Source organism: Thunnus thynnus, chromosome 18 (assembly GCF_963924715.1).
Source record: "Thunnus thynnus chromosome 18, fThuThy2.1, whole genome shotgun sequence".
Taxonomy (NCBI): Eukaryota; Metazoa; Chordata; class Actinopteri; order Scombriformes; family Scombridae; genus Thunnus; species Thunnus thynnus.
Window position 1 is genome coordinate 8,075,840 of NC_089534.1, and position 18,807 is coordinate 8,094,646.

General features: G+C 39.2%; 1 protein-coding gene across 2 annotated transcripts; it reads right to left on the bottom strand.

The window, feature by feature from the left end:
• Positions 1 to 904: 904 nt before the first annotated feature.
• znf395b (zinc finger protein 395b) lies at positions 905 to 16,552 on the bottom strand. 2 transcript variants are annotated; one of them, XM_067572015.1, is made up of 10 exons: positions 16,396 to 16,552; positions 12,205 to 12,377; positions 11,342 to 11,529; positions 11,142 to 11,254; positions 9,305 to 9,504; positions 9,051 to 9,151; positions 8,082 to 8,373; positions 3,470 to 3,556; positions 3,185 to 3,291; positions 905 to 1,838 (listed from the first exon to the last, which is right to left on the bottom strand). In XM_067572015.1, the coding sequence occupies exons 2-10, from the start codon at positions 12,328 to 12,330 to the stop codon at positions 1,727 to 1,729; spliced, it is 1,326 nt and encodes a 441-aa protein (XP_067428116.1). In that variant the 5' UTR covers positions 12,331 to 12,377; positions 16,396 to 16,552; the 3' UTR covers positions 905 to 1,726. The 2 variants fall into 2 exon arrangements, with proteins under 2 accessions (XP_067428116.1, XP_067428115.1); XM_067572014.1 differs by having other exon boundaries at positions 8,082 to 8,376.
• Between the last annotated feature and the right edge of the window lie 2,255 nt (positions 16,553 to 18,807).

Below are 18,807 nucleotides of genomic sequence, written 5' to 3' on the forward strand. Positions count from 1 at the left end.
ATGATTAGTATAATCGTTAGACAATTAAATCACAACTAAATCCTATAAGAACAGAGGGAAAGCCAGTCTGTCATCCCTCGTTCTCACAGTATTAGTAGTTATTCTATGACAGCTCATAATTCATCATATTTGCCGACCATCTAACTACCCAACAATTATGGAAATGAGCGAGCAGTCATTTCAAGTGTTGCTAAGGCGGAACTCAGGAGTAAGGAGAAACTAATCCCTAGTCGGTCCTCAAACATTACTCCACCCAGAGCTTTCTGCAGAGCTGTTCATATCACTTTAGTCCAACTGTACTTGAGTGCATGAAGCTGGAAACTGCCAGGGTTCATTGGTTGTGTGTCGCACCGTGAGATGGGAAAGGAGCTCTAAATGACACCATCGTAATGTACCTTCTAAGAACAGAGGGGAAGGAATGGACTGTGCATGTCAGCTATGATCATTGTTACCGACCGGTATACAGAAAAAGATGTTTTATCTTGAGTGAAAAAAAAATATGTTGATTTGTTTTATCATGAAGATATTTTCCTCTAGCAGGTCACATTAATTCTTTTGCATCTTAAGTGTTTACTGGTGTTTGATTAAGAGATGTAATAATTTATGTATGAGTGTCTGGGTGATTGCAGAGAGCTTGTGTGTATGTGTGTGTGTGTGTGTGTGACCGTACACGTGCATGTGTGTATGCTTGTGTGTTTCTCTGTCAACCCCCCACGACACAAAATACAAAAAATGGAATTTGTGAATACAGTGTACATTTCAGACCACATTTCTAACATTATACCATTGTTCTGGGTCTTCATAAAAAATGTGTATAGACAAAACTCCAATAAAATAGTTTGCTATTTCTTTTGTGGACTGTCATGCAGAAGAAAAAAAAAGAACAAAAAAAAAAAAAAACGTGTCAAATTCTCAGTGCTTTTTAATTTGTGTTTGACAATATATTTCCTCTTTTTTTATTGCTATTACAAACTCATTCCCCTAACGCTAATCCCATCGCCATGATTCCAAAGCTTCACGGATAAAACCATTAACACTGGTCATATACCAATACATGGGCAGGAAGGAAATCCATTTCTTGGAGGGAACCTGGTTGAGTCAAACCAAATGTAGCTTATTCTTGTGAATGTATATTCCAACAAAGTGCCAAAAAACATGAAAATTCAGAAAAAAAAAAGAGAAAAATTTATCTGCCCAATACACAGGCTGAACAAGACGATTTAAAAAAAAAAAAAAAAAAAAAAAAAAAAAAAGGTATAAAATACTCGTACGTAACTCAAAGCACACAATATAATGTACATCATAACCACTGTGTAACCACTGGAAGAGAGGGTTGGAATAAAGAAACAGCCAAGTAGCAGTCTAATACAGTGGAGCTACAGGGGCAGTAATATGACCTTTGGATAAAGTAGGAGAGTATTGTAGGCTTTAGCACATCACATGGTCAAAGTCAGTCAACAGTTTAGCACCATTGCAGACTTCAGTTCTCAGGATTGAGTTACAAAGATACAGAAAACTCCATTTGCATTCCTTTAGGAAAGAAACAAAACAGGTTGAAAGTAAAAAAACACATGTAAAAGAACAGCTCAGTGGCTCTCAGGCCCTGATTTATACGTCTATATCCTCTTTTTTTTTTTTTGATAAAAGTCTCTTTTTTTTTATCGCTCATCCATCCATCTACCTCGTTGTCTCTGACTCTCTCTCCGTCACGCTGCTGTTGTTTTTTTTAGTCGGGGAAACGCTGGCAGGCTTTTTTCCAGCGGCAGGCGGTGCACCACTGATCCTTGCGCTCCACTCCGTACACCTTGCGGCACTTTTTGGCCTCCCCGCGACCCTTCCTGCAAGATGTAAAGACAGACGTCGTGTCGGATGAGAAGCGCAGTGAGAGGGCAGGGAAAGGGCGCTTAAACAAACGCTTGATGCCATCAGTCTCTATAAATATGAGACTGAGAGAAAATAGATAACAAATGAGACGATGATTGAATCAATTTTATCTCTGTTGGCCGAGCTGTGGAAATGTGATTTTACTGACGGCAGTAAAGTGGGTGATAAAATGATAACTAGGAGGCGACAGATGCAGTGGACAGATACAGGAATCAAAACAGAAAACTGCAGAAAAATGTACACCTGTGTGGATCCAAATCAGTATTTCTTTATTTGTAAAGACTCATTTACACTCATAAGGCATCTTCTTGATAGTGAGCTACAATTTACATTTCAACTGTCATATTTTAAAAACAGCATGGCCTCACCACTAAGCTTCTTTTACAATTTGAACTATCTTCTGACATTTTATAGACCAAATAATTGAAAAAATATTGGGAAGATAATTGAAATAATAATACACAGACAACTAAATCAGTTATTCTTTTTTCTAGAGGTATTAAAAGTTTTTGCTTACAGCTGTAATGTTAAAGTAAAACAGGCCTATTTTTTCAATTCAATCAGTTGAGAAACACAAAAATGCTTATTTAAAAAAATATGATGGATGATGGATTGGATGGATTTGCATCAACAACTGCACTAGACGTCTCCAGAGTTGTTTTATATATGATTTGAATGAGCAAATGTATCCATTTGCAAAAATGTATCTATTAATGGGACTTAAGTGTGATAACTTTAACATTATCATTACAGAGTAAATCAGCAAAACCTCAAATAACGTTGAAAATGTTATATATAACATTTATATATAGAAATAAAAATAACAATAAGGAGTATACTGGTGGCATATTAGCATTTGTGTTCAAGGATTTTGCATTAAAGGTAATGGTCTTTTTTATTAGCTACACAAGTGACAACTATTGGATGGATTGCCATAAAAATTTTTAAAGACATTCGTGTTCATCACAGAATGAATTGTAATAACTCTGGTGATCCCAATACTTTGGTTTATGACCAAATACCTCCAAAACTAATGATGCCATTTGTGTTTAGTGCTAATTAGCAAATATTAGCACTAACTAACACACTAAACTAAGATGTGACATAAACATTACCTGCTAACCGTTAGCATGCTGAAGTTAGCATTTAGCTCAAAGCACCACTGTTCCTTAGTACAGCCTCACAGAGCCATTAGTGTGGGTGTATAAACTCTTAATCTTGTTTAAAATGTAAACAGCAGGTCAAAAATGTAAAATTTCAGACACTGAACACCAACACATTCAGATATGTGATGTCTCACCTGAAGGAGCAGTGAGTGCGGGACGGCGACGCACTCATAGTCTGAAGCCTGTTCTGTTGGAGCCACTGCTCCCCGACGCTGACAGACCGACAGCGAGGTTTCACCATCTGAGGAGGCAAACAGACGACAAGAGAGTTAATACAAAAGCAGTCTTGAATGGATGATATGTCACGGAAGAGACAGTTTGGTCATTGCATTTGTCAGCGGTAGACAAACACAATCTTACTGTATCTAAAAAATGCATCTAAAAAAAAGACAAACAGACAGAATGAGACGAAGACCCACCGGAGCGTTACTGTGACCAGAGACAGATGTGGAACCCTGGCAGCCGGGGCTTCTGGAGGCCACCGATACCTGGACGGGACTACAGGCCTGGAAGGAGGGAAGAGGAGACAGCACATGATTCATCATATCTAAAGGACCTTAAAGTGGTTGACAACCTGTTTTGGCCACATAGGGACTGCTGAAACAAGCTGTAAACACCTGATAAAGTTGATATGGTGAACTCTTTATCTAACAGTTGCTTATTTACACATCCAGCAGACACAGAGCATCATCATCATTCATTTGGAGCTATTTCTGGCCAATATTCACTCTCCTTTTAGCTGTGTTTTGGTCTCTACCAACACCTGAGGAAAAACATCTGGCTTTTTAGCTGCTAAATGCTCTAAACTCTGCTTATCTGCTGTTTGGTGTTTGACATGTAGCTTCTTGTCGGCTTATTTGCTGATATATATATATATATATATATATATATATATATATATATATATATATATATATATATATATATATATTTTTTTTTTTTTTTTTTTTTTTTTTTTTCAATAAAACAGTTGCCTGCCGATACTGGTTGATGAGAGTTGTGAGAGTGAACCAAAACACTAAAGATGAGGTTTGTAAAAACCAGAACAATGAGCTGAAAGATGCTAAAAGACTCTGTAGGATTGCAAAGGTGGGTGATAATTCCCTGTGAGTTTGTCACTATGAGCGACACCTTTCACATTACATGTAGTTATGTGATCTGTTTTTTAAATAAAAATATCAAATAAAGCAGCTTTACGGATCTCACCTAGTTAATCATTCAACACAATAAGCCTATTTGAGGATGTGCTGAAGTAACATAGTAACACAACATTAAGTAGGTGATATTTAGATGAAAAAATGTCATTAATATAAAGTGAAGTAAACCCACTCAGATTTATTCAGATTCGTGTGTAGTTTTATGTCTTTAACTGGTTCAGGAAGCTGAAGCCCCAATTATAACTCGCACCAAAAGATACAAACATATTAAACTCATGCTAGCCGACTTCTGTGGAACACTCTGCCGATCGAGATTAGACATGTAAGATCTTTAACTTCTTTTACGAGTAAGCATTTGTGAATATTTAATGTGTTTCTTCCGGTTTTAACGGTCCATCCTTGCCATTTTATGTTTTCATCTTGTGTTTAGATTATCATTTTTTGACAGTCATGCAGTGTTTCACATAACACATAGTCATTAAAATGTTGATTGTAGCTGCTTTAAGAGCGGTTCCACGCAAAAAAAAGTTTATTATATTATTATTGCTGTGTTTTTAATTCTGAGTCATATCAAACCAACTAGACTAGGCTACTAGAAATCATAATACAACATTTGAATAAAATGAGTTAAGACAATAGAAATACAGTAAACAGTCACTAATCTACAAATTTCTAAACATTAAAAATCCACTTTCGGCTAAACTGTCAATTCAAGGCTTTTTATTCCACTCAGTTGGATATCGTAACATCCAAAGTGCCACACATTAAACGATTGTTTCCAGTGAAGTTGTTCCCATTCCCTCTGCCCCATTTCTCCTCCCCGTGCAACCCTGAACTCTCCGAACAAAGCACACGCCACTGCATTCTTAACAACCCCGTCCCTCAGAAACAGAAATAGGTGGAGAAGATTGGTTCAAATTGCATCCAGAAAACAAAACACGACGACGCACATCCACTGCGTTAACCCTGGCGGTAACAGTGAGTGTGCCTTGATCAGAAAAAAACAAAAAAACAAAAATGTGCCTGTGTTAGTGACGCTGTGGTCAGGCGTCTCAAGCCGCTGGCAGCCATGACACACACACACACACACACACACACACTGCTCCACCAGCGGCACTGACCTGCAATTTAACCCGCACTCTTTCTTCCTCAGGATTTCTGCATCCATGAGGAAATTACTAGCAAATGTGGTAGAAAACGGTCACACTGTATAACATCTATATCATGTGTAAAATGCAAAAAAATTGACTGTCATGCTGATTTTTAAGTGTGCTGCGGACATTTTTCAGAAAGTTTGTAGGTCATTTCAGGCCAAAGTGGGCATGCAGAGTCTTAACTGCCGTAGTACTACTACTGTAAGGGTTAGTGTGTTGTTTTTCTGCCTTTTACAGACTGGTGAGAGTCTAGTCTCCTTGGGGGAGCGAGCAAACCGACATCTTACTCTCTCACTGTCACAAAGCATTCATTTACAGGCGCAGGGGTACGGGGCTAAATGCAGGTCACTAGTGAAATGTGCTGCTTTGTGATGCATAAACAAAGTTGTAGCTCATTGGCTCATTAGAGGGGTATCTGCATGGGGGGTGCGGGCTAAGGAGGACCTCTGAAACAACGCCATGACCACGTAACATGAAACTCCAGCACAGAAACTCCAATCAGTTAATGTCCTTTGAGAAAGTTAGTAGAGAAATTAATCTAGATACGTTAGTTTCTTTGTTCATTTACAGTCTCATGGAAAAAGACGATAAGAGCAATAAGTAACAGTGATGTTTGGAAGGTTAATTCCTGTTTTCACACATATTTCCTAAAATCGTGACATTTAATAATTCATGCTAACAAAGGCCATGCTGTCTCCTTCCATTGCTCTCAAACAATTTCATCTCCCAAAACAGTATCTTCTTTCAGAGAGGAACTCAAATGCAGGGAAGTACGAAACTATTTATTGAAATGAGGAATCCTAAATGTCAATACGGAAACAGGTATTCTGTGATGAAAATCAATATGACTTTGAACATTCCCTGAAACTACAAGGACTGTTCTCTGTGAATTATACAGCCTGTAAACAGCAATCAGCCTTTAATAGAGCATTAAAAAGGTCTTCATTAAAATTGGGAGTTATTAAATTATTTTTGGTAGGGCTAGTGTCATTTCAGGTTTTACAGCTGGTCAAGCATATCTACATCCAACCACGCCACACTAATTAATCATCTGGGAAATCAGTTTATTTGCTTTTCAGCTAAGGATTAAATGGAAATATAGATACCACTCTCATGCCTGTATACTTAATGTGAAGCAGCCAGTTAGCTTAGCTTAGCATAAACTGGGAACAAGGTGACACAGTTAGCCTGGCTCTATCTAAAGGTGACAAAATCCACCTTCTAGCACCTCTAACGTTCACTAAGTACACATTATACAAACTCACTATATCTTGTTTGTTCAAGTGTATTTTTTAAAACTTTTTGACAGAGCCAGGCTAGCAGTTTCCCCCTGTTTCCTGTCTTTATGCTAAGCTAGGCTAACACACTCCTGGATGTAAGGGTGGGTATGGGGTAGTAGGCTTATCTTTGACTTTTATCTACTTAAACTTTTAAAAAAAGCCCTGACAGCTGTGATGTAGCTCAGGATTCATCCATAAAGGCTCTTTTATTACAAACAATTCCACCATATAAAACTGGAATCGGTGTGTAACAGCTGTGTAGATGTGTAGCAGAACACAGAACATTAATTACCGTCAGATCCTGACCGATCTGGTGTTAATGAAGTTACCTCCGCTGTGCTGTGTGCGCGTAAAAGTGCACATCACTATCAATTTAAAGATGCACTTATCATATCAGCTGCTGTGTGATGCTGCAGGTATTTAATAAATTCGGAGAACATAATCTGACACACAAAGCCGCCAGCTGCAGGCAACAAACAGAACATCAGTACTGATGTTCCTGCAAAATCCCAGATACATTCAGTTACACCTGAACGACATTATTGTAAGATTCAGACATTAATTTAACACGTTTCAGACCTGCCTGAGTCACATTAATAGCTGTATTTCAGTAGATTATGTTATAGATGCAAAATACTAGAGAAATAAAAGAAGCAAAATACATGAAAGTTGGTTTGTGATTGTGGAGAACTTCTGCTAAATAAAGACACATATTTTGAAGCTTTTGTGTTCCCTGCTGTTTTCATTATTCTGTGGTCTGTGATCAATGAGACGCGGGAGGTTTTCTGTGAATGATGCACATCCAGTTCATTTTTGGAGTCGGTTTTACACTTAAGATTGAGTGAACAAATAAGCTTTCTTTCAGCTTCTGGGGCAATCTGATGTCATGTCAATAACAAATATTAGGGAAGACGTGACCCTCTGTCCCCCCGTGGTGATTACACGCCTGCCTGGATGTAGTTTCATAATTAAGAGTACAGACATGAGAGTGGTATTGATCTTTTTCATCAAACTTTTGGCAAGAAAGTAAATAAGTGTATTTCCCAAAATATCAAACTATTTGGAAGGAAAGGATGACCTTTTATTTCAAGAGCACCTGCATTTTTCTTGACTTTTATATAATAAAAACAGTCCTCGAGCACACCACTAGCTCTTTATCACATATCAAACTTTCTTCTTTATCTCTTTTGTCAAATATATCTTTCTGTGTTTTATTTCCTAACCTTTTGTAGAGATAATATAATTTCTAAATCATCAAATTAAAGCAAGTGGATTTATTGGCAGCCAAACAAATACTATAAACTAATATCTTGTTTGGCACCGGACAAACCCAAAGGTACTAATGCAGCATTCAAGCACTTTTCCTGCCAAAACTTGACGGCTGTCACAGTCAGTAGGCCAAAACTCCTTAGCGACTCAGGAAAACACTGCTGCACCCACCTGATAGAGATGCTCTGAGTGGATCTGCCAGAAGCTGCTGGGGGCTGACTGGCTGAGCGGACTGGGCCTGTTCGGGCCCGGGCCGGAAGTTGAGTTGGACCTGGGCCTGTGCGCCGGCGGGATCTGAAGCCCCGAACCCGGAGGAGAACCACAGGAAGCCCAGCTGAGATGAGAGGACGAGGCCTGGCCCAGAGCCTGCTGGGAGGGAGCCGGTGCGCAGCTGGCGTCCATCGTCTCACAGGAGATCTTGGTGTAGTAGAAGTCTTCTTCTCTCTGGGACTGGTCTGACCCACTGCTGTGTGTTAGTGGGTTTGTGTATGCGTGATGGAGGGATAGAGAACGGTGGACACACAGAGGAAAAACAGGAGGTTGTTTGGACTGTTACTAAAAGAAGCACTCACTGTGGCCCAGATATAAAGTCTCAAAAATGTTTCATCACTTTCCGTAACTAAGTCAGAGCTCTTCCACAACCTGAAAATTTTATTTCCTCTTGTTTTTTTAATGATGTTTTCCAGCTTAGAAATATTCTAAAGGGCTAAACTGTCTGGAGCTCGGTCTACAATGGAGAAGCGGCCGCATGTAGACATACAGCTGAAAAACCTGGAATGTCATATATCAATATTATATGAATATTGCTGATTGACTTTACTTTTTTACAATACATAGAGTATCAAAAACTGTCAAGTACCAAAATGCTGGCATCAAATGTCTGGTCAGATGTGTCTTGTTGACTAGTTCTTTAGATAGTTTTTGATTTAAATCTACATTATATAGATTTCAGACTATTGTTTATTTAGGGAAAGCTCTTGTAAAGCTAGACAACATGTAACTTTAGAAATCTTCAGCTTCTTTTGTTAAGTGGAAAAATTGTTTTGTGGAAAATGTCAATATCTATCAAATCAAGGTATCTGTATCTTCACTATGTAATGATTGTAAATGTAAATGAAAATATTCAAGATGGCAGCTCACCCCAGATGCAGCACCCGGATGTGTCTTTTTATTCCGACCGAAGACGTGAGCACCTTGCCGCAATTGGGCCACAAACACTTATAAACACCTCTGAAGGAGCTCTGTGATACAAAACACAGCAGAGATACAGAAACATCTTATACACTACAGCATACATACTGCAACAAACTAAATATTTGATATGTTTATAAAGGATTCTGAGACATCATATGTTGCTAAGAGTTGAGCAGTAAAAACCATGTACAGCTTCGTACCTTTGGCTTTTTGGCATTAAGCTCCTCTCCCTGCTCCAGTTCCATGTGTAGACCTTCATCGGGACTGCTGTCCATCTCTGTGACGGACGGCGACGGGGCCGGGCTCACGTTGCCGTGGTCCCAACTCCAGTAGCCACTGCTGCCGCTGTCTGAGAGCTCGCCGCCGCCGCACTCCATGTCAGCTGACGATGACGAGCCAGCTACAGGAAGGTAGATTTCACAGTTTAGTTTTCAAGAAAATTATTTCTTTTCTTTTTATTTACCTCTCAAACAAAACATGTTTTAAGTTATCATTGAGCTGACGACACTGGTTCAATCCTGCATGAAATATACCTTATGGTTTATATTTCCAATATTCCAGGCTCCTTTGTGATTAAAATAGACACTGTGCATTTGGGACTGCTCTCTGCTGCTTTTCTCTCTGCCCATCCTACAGAGAACAGCAGGTGTCCCACACTGGTGCCAAAGTTCTGATGTGCGTCTATTTTCTGAGACAGTTTTACCATCATTTAATACTCTCTTAGTTCTTTCACTCCCTGTTTGCTCTTTTTCCCTGTTTATTAATATTTTGTTTATCACTTTGCCTAAAAATCTAAAATAGCAAGTAATCTATTTTTAAACAGGCAAACTCTCTTACTTTAATCAAAGTTAAATAAGGAAAGTCGACCTATACTAATATTTTAGACATACCGAGTTTTTCATTGATATACGAGAAACACAGCAGGATTTTCACATGAAATTCTACTTAAAGTGAGACAAGAAAGAACACGTTCATCTATTAACAAATGAAAAGTTGGATTCATAAGCAGTAAAACCCTGCAGCAGCCTGACTCAGTCTGGTATGACCTGTAGCTTACGGTAGCTAATGTCGGCTAAGGTTTGCTGGCTTTAAAACTCTTCTGTTATACTAAAATGATGCATTTAATATTATCCCATAAATGCCACTAGAGACCTTATTGAAAACTTTAAATAGTAGAGAAATGAGCATGTAAAATGACCACTCCATCTATACAAGACCACTGCAGTTACTTATACTGTACTAAACTAGACTCCTGTTTAACATATTGTTTTTCTGGGAGAGTTAATAGGGAAAGTTTTGGTTTTGCGTCCAACTTATGTATTTGCTTTGGATCCACGGCTGCTTTTAGTGTCATTTCTCAGAACCTGCAACCATTAAAATGAAATTCTGTTTCTCTCAGACCAAAGACTGAACTTGCAGAATAAATGATTTAAACAAACTTAACCTCTAAGATATAAGATTCCTAAAAACACACTTAGCAAATAAAAATAGGCCTTATTTTAATTTCAATATATTTTTAAGCCAGCCCACAAATGTTTGCTGACAGAGCTCATTAGACTGAAGCTGGTTTTTACAAGGCTGGTGGTCTATTATGTTTAAAGCTTTAAAAGATTGAACTAATGGCTTTATTAATGGTTAATAAATCATTTAATAATGCTTTACATGTGAGTTATAAGCCATTAATAACAATATTTGGGTTTCCAAATGGTGAAAACTCTTTAACTTGTTAGACCACTTTATTTACTTATTAATAAATAAAAATAATTATTAAAACCCTGTAAAAATATGATATCACTTATGAACATTTATAACTGACTTTATGGTTTATTAGAAAGTTCATTAAGGGATTACCAGCATATATAACTGCATTCTTACAAAACAGAAAGGATCTATTAAGTGCTCGTTAATGATTTGTTAACCATTAATAAAGCCGTTTCTTACAACTGATAAGCCCTTTATATGAGGTGCCTTCAGGAAGTGGTGCTGAAAGATAGCAGGGACACAGATCAGGCTGTGTGTTGGTGAAGTGAGACAGACCTGGTCCAGTATCTGTTTGTGGGGGACTCTGGACCACTGGGCTACAGGACAGACTGGTCAGGACCATGGCTGCCATGATCTCGTCCATCTCCACTGACTCCGGGCTGCGGAAACTGGACAGAACAAAGACAGATCACGCTTAGACTCTGGTGCGATAAAGTCCGCCTCCACACATTCTTACACTGCGACCTATCCCTCACCTGTACGGCGGCTCTCCAGTAGCTGACGTGTTGCCGTGGTGCATTGTGGGCACCACGGTTTGCAGAGGAGCAGCCAGGTTACTCCAGCCTCGCTCAGCCTCCCTCTGCAGGTGAACCGATGTCTTGTTCTTGTGATTCCCGCTCTCCATGAATGCTTTCTCGGCCTGGACGCAGCTCTGCATGTACACCTTCAGAGGGAGGTAATGAAATCATGAGTTAAGAGTGCGAAACAGTCGGCTTTAATTCGCTTCCAACGCTACACTTCCAGTTACCCGGGAGTGAAGCAAATCAATGACAGCTTACACGGACATCGTATTGGTCATACTCTGGTTATTTGGGTTAAGCTGTTTACACGAGTCTTTGATATCCTGCGACCGAGTCTCGCTGTTGCCGTGAATAAAGCAGTTAAGAGAAAATTTCCTGTCCATCTGTGTCGTCCTGCCTGCAGACAACGAGATCTGCCAGGGAAACAGTATGAAAAGGAAGCGGCTGCCAACCCCTGACCAGGCAGAGCATTACGTCTAACACAGGGGGAAAGAAATAATCCCATTTGTCGGTGCTCTTAGTTTTTCCTCAGCGAGGGTTTAAACTTTGTTATGATCAAAACACACCCATAACGCCAGCATGCAAGCATGAATTGGACAAGTATAAACCAACATACTGCCTGCTGTTTACCCACAATGTCTCAACGACTGACTGGATTCATACTGAACACGGTGACAGATGTGAATGAATGAATCAGTAAGTTAACGAACAGATCGAGACTTGAATGACGCCAGAATAAACAGGTAAGTTCATGGAAATTAACACGTTTATGTCCATTTAACTTGGAATGGGAGTCTCATTCCTGTCGGTCTACCTACCAGAGTCCGCTGCACGTCAGGCCCGTTGTGCGTCGTCGTAGAGACGCGGGCCTGTACTCCCATCGGGCAGGCTGCCGTCCCTGCTGGCCCCGCTCCTGCTCTGTTCTCAGGTCCCATAGCTGCCATGGTGCTGCTGCACACAGTGAGGGGACTCAGCACAGTGTCGCACCTTCCTGTAGACGAGACACCGGGGAGAGCGTGAGATCACAGTGCATTTTTTAAATGTCTCTACGGTACATGTTATATTCCTAAAATCACCTATTAAAGACGTACCCCAGCGACTTAGCACTGAGTTGGGGAAGTCACAAGTAACAGATTAAAAAAGGAGGAAGCAGCAGACGTCCAGATATCCTGTCTTTTAGTTTCTAATATGGGTCAAGCTCCAAAAAAACACTGGATCCTACAATTCCCATAATGCAGCTCAATAGCATCTTTCTGTCAACACTTGCTCCCTTTGTCCACTTCTTTCACATTCACATCTTCAGTTTGTAATCCAAGTCAAACTCAAGCTGAGATAACCCTGATGACATCACTATGACGTCATCAGGGTTATTTCGTTCCGAGCTCTCTCCAGAGCCACAGGAGGAAGTATACAACATGTTTTCACAGGCGTAGTTGTCCTCCTGTGACGAATAAACTGAACTTCAGGTGTGAAATTGGTGCAACTTTTGTTTTTTATATAATATTCACCATAAATTTCTGTAGGTAACTTTTGCTGAAATACTTGCACAGCCTCCTTCTCTAAAACATGAAGTAATGAAGGTTAAAGGTTATTTCCAGTTAGAGAGAATATGCTCTGAATAAACCATGGCGTCAAATAATAAATATTATGATTTGTCTGATGAACAAACATGTTGATCTTAACAGAAGGCGGCTTTGAGATTTTGCCGACTAGTGAGAGTTGGCAAACACTCATGCACTCATTCCATCTTGCATCTCTCTGCCTGACAGTGCAGAGCAACGCACCACGGGGGGATTTGAAAATTATTGCAGGAATCTGAAGCGAACACAGACTTGTGTGGATTTAGATAGTGGCTCGACCAAAATCTTGTTGTAGTTTTGTTGTCTACACTGATAAAAGTATGCGACTGATAACAGCAATGTCCATGTAATCTGACGTTTTGGGTGCATTCATTGTGGCCGGTCGCCCATAGAGGTAAAATGGGAGCGATGCTGCGTTCAAGAAATGTGGGAATAATCTTGATTAATTGTCGAACGTCTCAAAGCAGTGACTTTGCGGTGTTCAAGTTCCAACATCCGCTATGTGTCATGTGTTAAAGTCATTTTAATCTGTCAAACTTGATGAATGGACTCTACTAAAGAATCTGGTTGGTCCTGATCAGCTTTATACGCAAACACATGCACAAAGTGAGTGACGTTTGAGTTCATATCACAGCAATAAATAAATAAATAATAGCACTGAAACAATTAATTGATCAGTCGATCGACAGAAAGTTAATCCTCAGCCTTTTTGATTATTAACTGACTGTGAAAAAGAAAAACAATAGCAGTGTTTCCTGTTTTCAGATTCTCAGATGTGAGTATTTGCTGCTTTTTCTCAGATTCATATGGTTGTAAATTAAATATCTTTAGCTTTTAGAATTCTTAATTGGACATAAACCATTTTTACTCGACACCTTGAGCTCTGGGAAATTGCGAGGGGGCATTTGCACTCTTTTCTGAAAATTATTAAATGATTAAGTGATGAGTCATAAAAATAATTTAAATAACTGACAGATTAATCAAGAATGAAAATATGGTTAGTTGCAGCCCTACATACTACTAATAATAACAATGTTTAGTTTTATTCTGTATCACTTCTGTTATTATTCTGATTATTATATATAAATACCATACATAAAAAACACAACATAAAAACAAATAAACATATCAATATAAAGCTGTCGGCTACTTAAATCTCTTCACTGGCTCCCTGTTGTGAAAAGGATCCAGTTTAAAATCCTTACAGAGCATTGCATCGTCAGGCTCCTGCATATGTGGCTGAGCTACTAGACCCTGACTCATCAGCTTGCTCTCTTGGGTCAAATATGCTAAAACTGCTGCCTGTCCCACGCACAAACCCCCCTCCCACCCCCCCCCCTTAAGACCCATGGTGATCGAGCTTTTGAGGCCGTGGCACCTAAACTATGAAATGTTCTGCCCGCACCCTTACGGTCTGCTGATTCATTTAAAAAGCAGCTAAAGACACAACTGTTTAGAGAGGCGTTCGGGTGACCAGTATGCACCGTATCAGCATTTTATGTTTTTCCATTGTGTATTTTTATTGTGTATTGTGTGTTTTAGTTTTGCACTTTTTAATCATGTGTCTCGGGTGGTCACTTCATCTGCAGTTTTCTTTCTTTTTGTATGTGTATTAAGCCTTGTAAGGCACTTTGTAACTTATATCTATGATAAACAAATAAAATTTACTTACTTATAGGCCACTATTTTATATTGTATGAAATGTGGCTGTATTACAAAGTGAATAAGATTACAAAATACCTTAGTTAATTTTGATGAACCCCTATGATCGATATTAAACATTATTACTTATTATATTCATTCCATTCTAAACTGTTTATATCAGGATTTACAACAAGTATTGTTTAAAAAGTTCATGTCCCTGATTTAGATTTGCTAAGTATGAAGAATGGAGCTTCACTTGAACACCGTTTTGGTCATATTTTTGCATTTTCTGACTATTTTTCCAAAGCATGGGGTTGATAAATTCCTCACTCTATTTTAAATGGATTGTAGAATGTTGGTTTATTAACTGGATCAAATATTCAGTATTTGGCACCAATGGATGCAGATTTTGTCTTGTTTGGATTTGTATATTATGTCTTGTGCTTAGGGGGCTCTGTTTGTGTGTTTGTATATTTGTTGTTTTTCCATTGTGGGATATCTCCTGTAACATTATTTGTGAGAGGTTTATGTTTATGTTTGGATGATGTTTATGTTTATGTTTGGATATTTATGTTTAGATGATGTTTATGTTTGGATGATGTTAATGTTTATATTTGGATGATGTTTATGTTTATGTTTGGATATTTATGTTTAAATGATGTTTATGTTTGGATGATGTTTATGTTTATGTTTGGATTGTGTTTATGTGAATGTTTGGATGTTTATGTTTATGTTTGGATGATACTTGTGTATTGTGCTGTTGGATTATGGTGTGTTAACTTCCCTGAATGTTTGGTTTGTTTTTAGTGCGTCTGGATAATTCCATGAGGGACGGTTCATGTAAATGACCAGACAGGAAAATAAAACTATTCCTTCATTCATAGAGTCATACAGAAACGGGAGGTGGAAGGAAACAGTGCTGTTGTTTACTTTCCGAACAGTATTTTTAACCCTGAAGCTCCAATCTCCCATCTGTTTCAGTGCACCCGAACGCAGCATAAAGCCCGATTTTTTCCCCACCTTTCCGCCAATCAGCGCCGAGCTTCAGTAGTAAACAAGTGCCACAGTGTGGGTGGGGCGCCGCCGCTGATTGGCTGGCTCCTGATCCCCCAGTAACACACCCCCTTTCTGACAACGTGTGCAGACACGAGTTTCGCCGGGAGGGACGGAGCTGGACGGGGGAATACTGCTGAAAATAACCTTCTTTGTGACATAAAAGTGAAATAAAAACGAAGGGAACGCTTTCATTCACATATATGACAAATAAAACAGCAAAGAAAAGACGGAACAAAACGAATAAACAGTGTTAATAACATAACTAAAAAATAACGTCATCTCCCCCCCCCCCTCCCCACTGATGGAGGTGGAGGTTAACCCACTTAAACTCGTATTTACATTAGAAAAAATGACTTTATATGCATTTAAATTTAAGTCAGTAAATCTCTGTTTGTCCTTGTGAGTAGGCTGCTGAAAATTTAATGCAAGTTGTACACGAAGATAAAAGCTTTGAAGAAAGCACTTTTCCAAACAAATATGTTGCCTAGTTATAATTATTTATAGTAGTGGTTATGATGTGTTTTAGGGTAATAATAAACGTCTGAGAGTCAGTTTATCATCATTCAACTACATCACTGATCTCCACCCGGCAACGCAGATTGAGATCAGGAGAAACACCCCCTCCCTCCCCCAACACACACTGCTGAAGGAAAACAATGTTTCCACTGTGCCTGCTGCAACACAAAACCTGTTCTTTTAGTAATAAACAACATATCTTCATGTACTTACTCGGCCGCCGGAGCCCTCTGTCCTGTCCGTCCCGTTGCAGCGCAGCAGCGGGTCGTTGCTGCTCGGCTGTCCCGCCGCTCGCCGGCTCGCAGTCTGCCGGGGGAAAAGGGGGTTGGTCGGTCGGTCGGCTACGCGCCGCCTACGTGTGTCTGCTTGGTGGACCAATGCCGGCGGTGACAGCTGGGCAGAGCGCAGAGATATCAGCCTGCAGCGCGCCGTGCACAAAAGGATGATCTAGGTGAGGGGTTACCAGAGCAGCAGCAGCAGCAGCAGCAGCAGCATCTTCACTCTCTGTCTGACTGTCTGTGTTTCTGACTGCCTGTGTGTCTGTCTGTTTGTCTGACTGACTCTGTGAGTGTGTGTGTGTCTGTCTGCCTGTGTATCTGAAGCACACACCCAAATCAAGAGGTTTGTTCATCTGATAATGACTCTGAGCCACATGAGGATCAGAAATGGTGTTGATTGTTTGGATTCTGTCTTCAATAAATGAGAATTTTCTTTACTTATAGCATACTTTAAATGTATTGCATTGAAAATAGAGGGGAGATTTGAATATATTTTAGCCATATGAATGAAAAAAACAAACTACCATGAAGTCACTCAGACATATTCACTATAGAGCTGCAACAATTAGTCAGAAAATTAATCACCAGCTGTTTTGATAACTGTTTTTAGCAATTTTTTAAAGAAGAAATCTCAAAATTCTCTGTTCCAGCTTCTTAAATGTAAATATTTTCTGGTGTCTTTAGTCCTCTGTGATACTAAACTGAATATCTTTGGGTTGTGGACTGTTGAATGGGACAAAACAAGACATTTTAGCTTAGGCTTTGGGAAACAGTGATCAATATTTTTCATCGTTTTATCAACCAAGCAAGTAATTGATTAACTGAGAATATAATAGACGGATTAACTGGTAATGAAAACAATAGATAGTTGCAGCCCAAACTCACTGTATTGTCAGTTCCTTTAGAAATATTATTAAATTCCAATCAAACTTTTTTAGTATATGCAACTTTCTGCTATTAATGTAATATAGAGAGATAACTATCATTTAAATTTTATGTTAAGACACACAGTATTCTACACACCATTAGCACATTTTTTCAAATAGCTCAAAACTAGTAAAAATGGCATCCAGCATATCAACCCCCAACATCACATGATAAATTTCCCACATAGAGATCAAACACGACTTGCATGTGTGTTCCTAGTGTGTTGCAGCGCCCGTGCTTGTATGTGTGTGTGTTTCTGTGTGCGTTAGAGAGACTGGATTAGTGTCGGCTGTCTGCACCCTCTCCACCAGACATCCAGTCAGCAGGGATTTTAGGGTCTGAGCACCGACACAGTCAAAGAGAACGAGAGTAACCCAATCCTAGTCCCAATCTGATTCCTAAACCAGACAGAATTCCTTCTCTTCCTGTTTGATTCATTAATGACGCTGTGAAACCTCAACTGGCCCGCTGACAACTGACTTTACTGGTTGGACAGATTGTGACTAATATGAGCAGATGATTAATTTACATAGCAGGAGTTAACCTTTAAAGAATCTGTAATACAATAGATTTTAATGAGACACTCAGGTGCTATTGTACAATAGATATTAAGGATTTTATGGGCTGTGGTCAGTGGCCAAATGGAGCCAGTTTAGATGGGTGGTACTGTTGATGACAGTTTGGGTGAAGCCTGGTAGTTGGATGAAGTTCAATTTCAAGTCATTACTAAATGAGATATCTTGTCAGTGATGTCACCCACTCTTAGAAGATGCTTGTTAACGATACCTACTAAACTCCTAAATTATCTTTAGATAAAATGTGTCTTAAGGGCACCGACACAGCCAGTTAGTGAATGACGAACAAATGACATATTTTATTCTATAATTTACATACAAACACTTTTGGTGCTAATTGTTTATTTAAAATGAAATTGCCTTTGTTATGTGGAATTTAAAGCAGCTATTATGAGCTTATATCAACAATGGATGACATGACTCCTTATATGTGAAAGGCGTTGCCCGTGGTGACGCACCCACAGATAATTATCATCCATCAGCGGCGTTCCTCTCACTTTTCACTCTCAAAACTTTCATCAGCCTTGTTTCCAGCGAAGCAGCTCTGATAAACCCATGTTAGCAACCAGCTAGTGAACACAGTGCAGCATTTAGCAGTGAAAGAGTCTGATATTTCCCTCAGGAGTTTGATGGAGACCGAAACACAGCTAAAAGGAGAGTAAATATTGGACTTGAATGATGGTCAGATGGCCAGAAACACAACTAAAAATGAATGTTATATGTTACTTTGTTTCTACTGGATGCAACTGTTGGCCATATCAACTTAAATGGTGATAATACATCTGTCCGAAGCTGGTTTTTACTTAAGCAATGCATAGTGGTAAGAGAATAAGAGTGACATGATT

Bases quoted from the DNA above. Each gene is read 5' to 3' on its own strand.
- znf395b (XM_067572014.1), bottom strand. From the start codon at position 12,330: ATGGCAGCTATGGGACCTGAGAACAGAGCAGGAGCGGGGCCAGCAGGG. The intron at 11,530-12,204 runs GTAGGTAGACCG...CTCCCTCTGAAG, and splicing joins CTGACGTGCAGCGGACTCTG to GTGTACATGCAGAGCTGCGT. The intron at 9,505-11,141 runs GTCTGTCTCACT...ACCTTCCTGTAG, and splicing joins ACAAACAGATACTGGACCAG to CTGGCTCGTCATCGTCAGCT.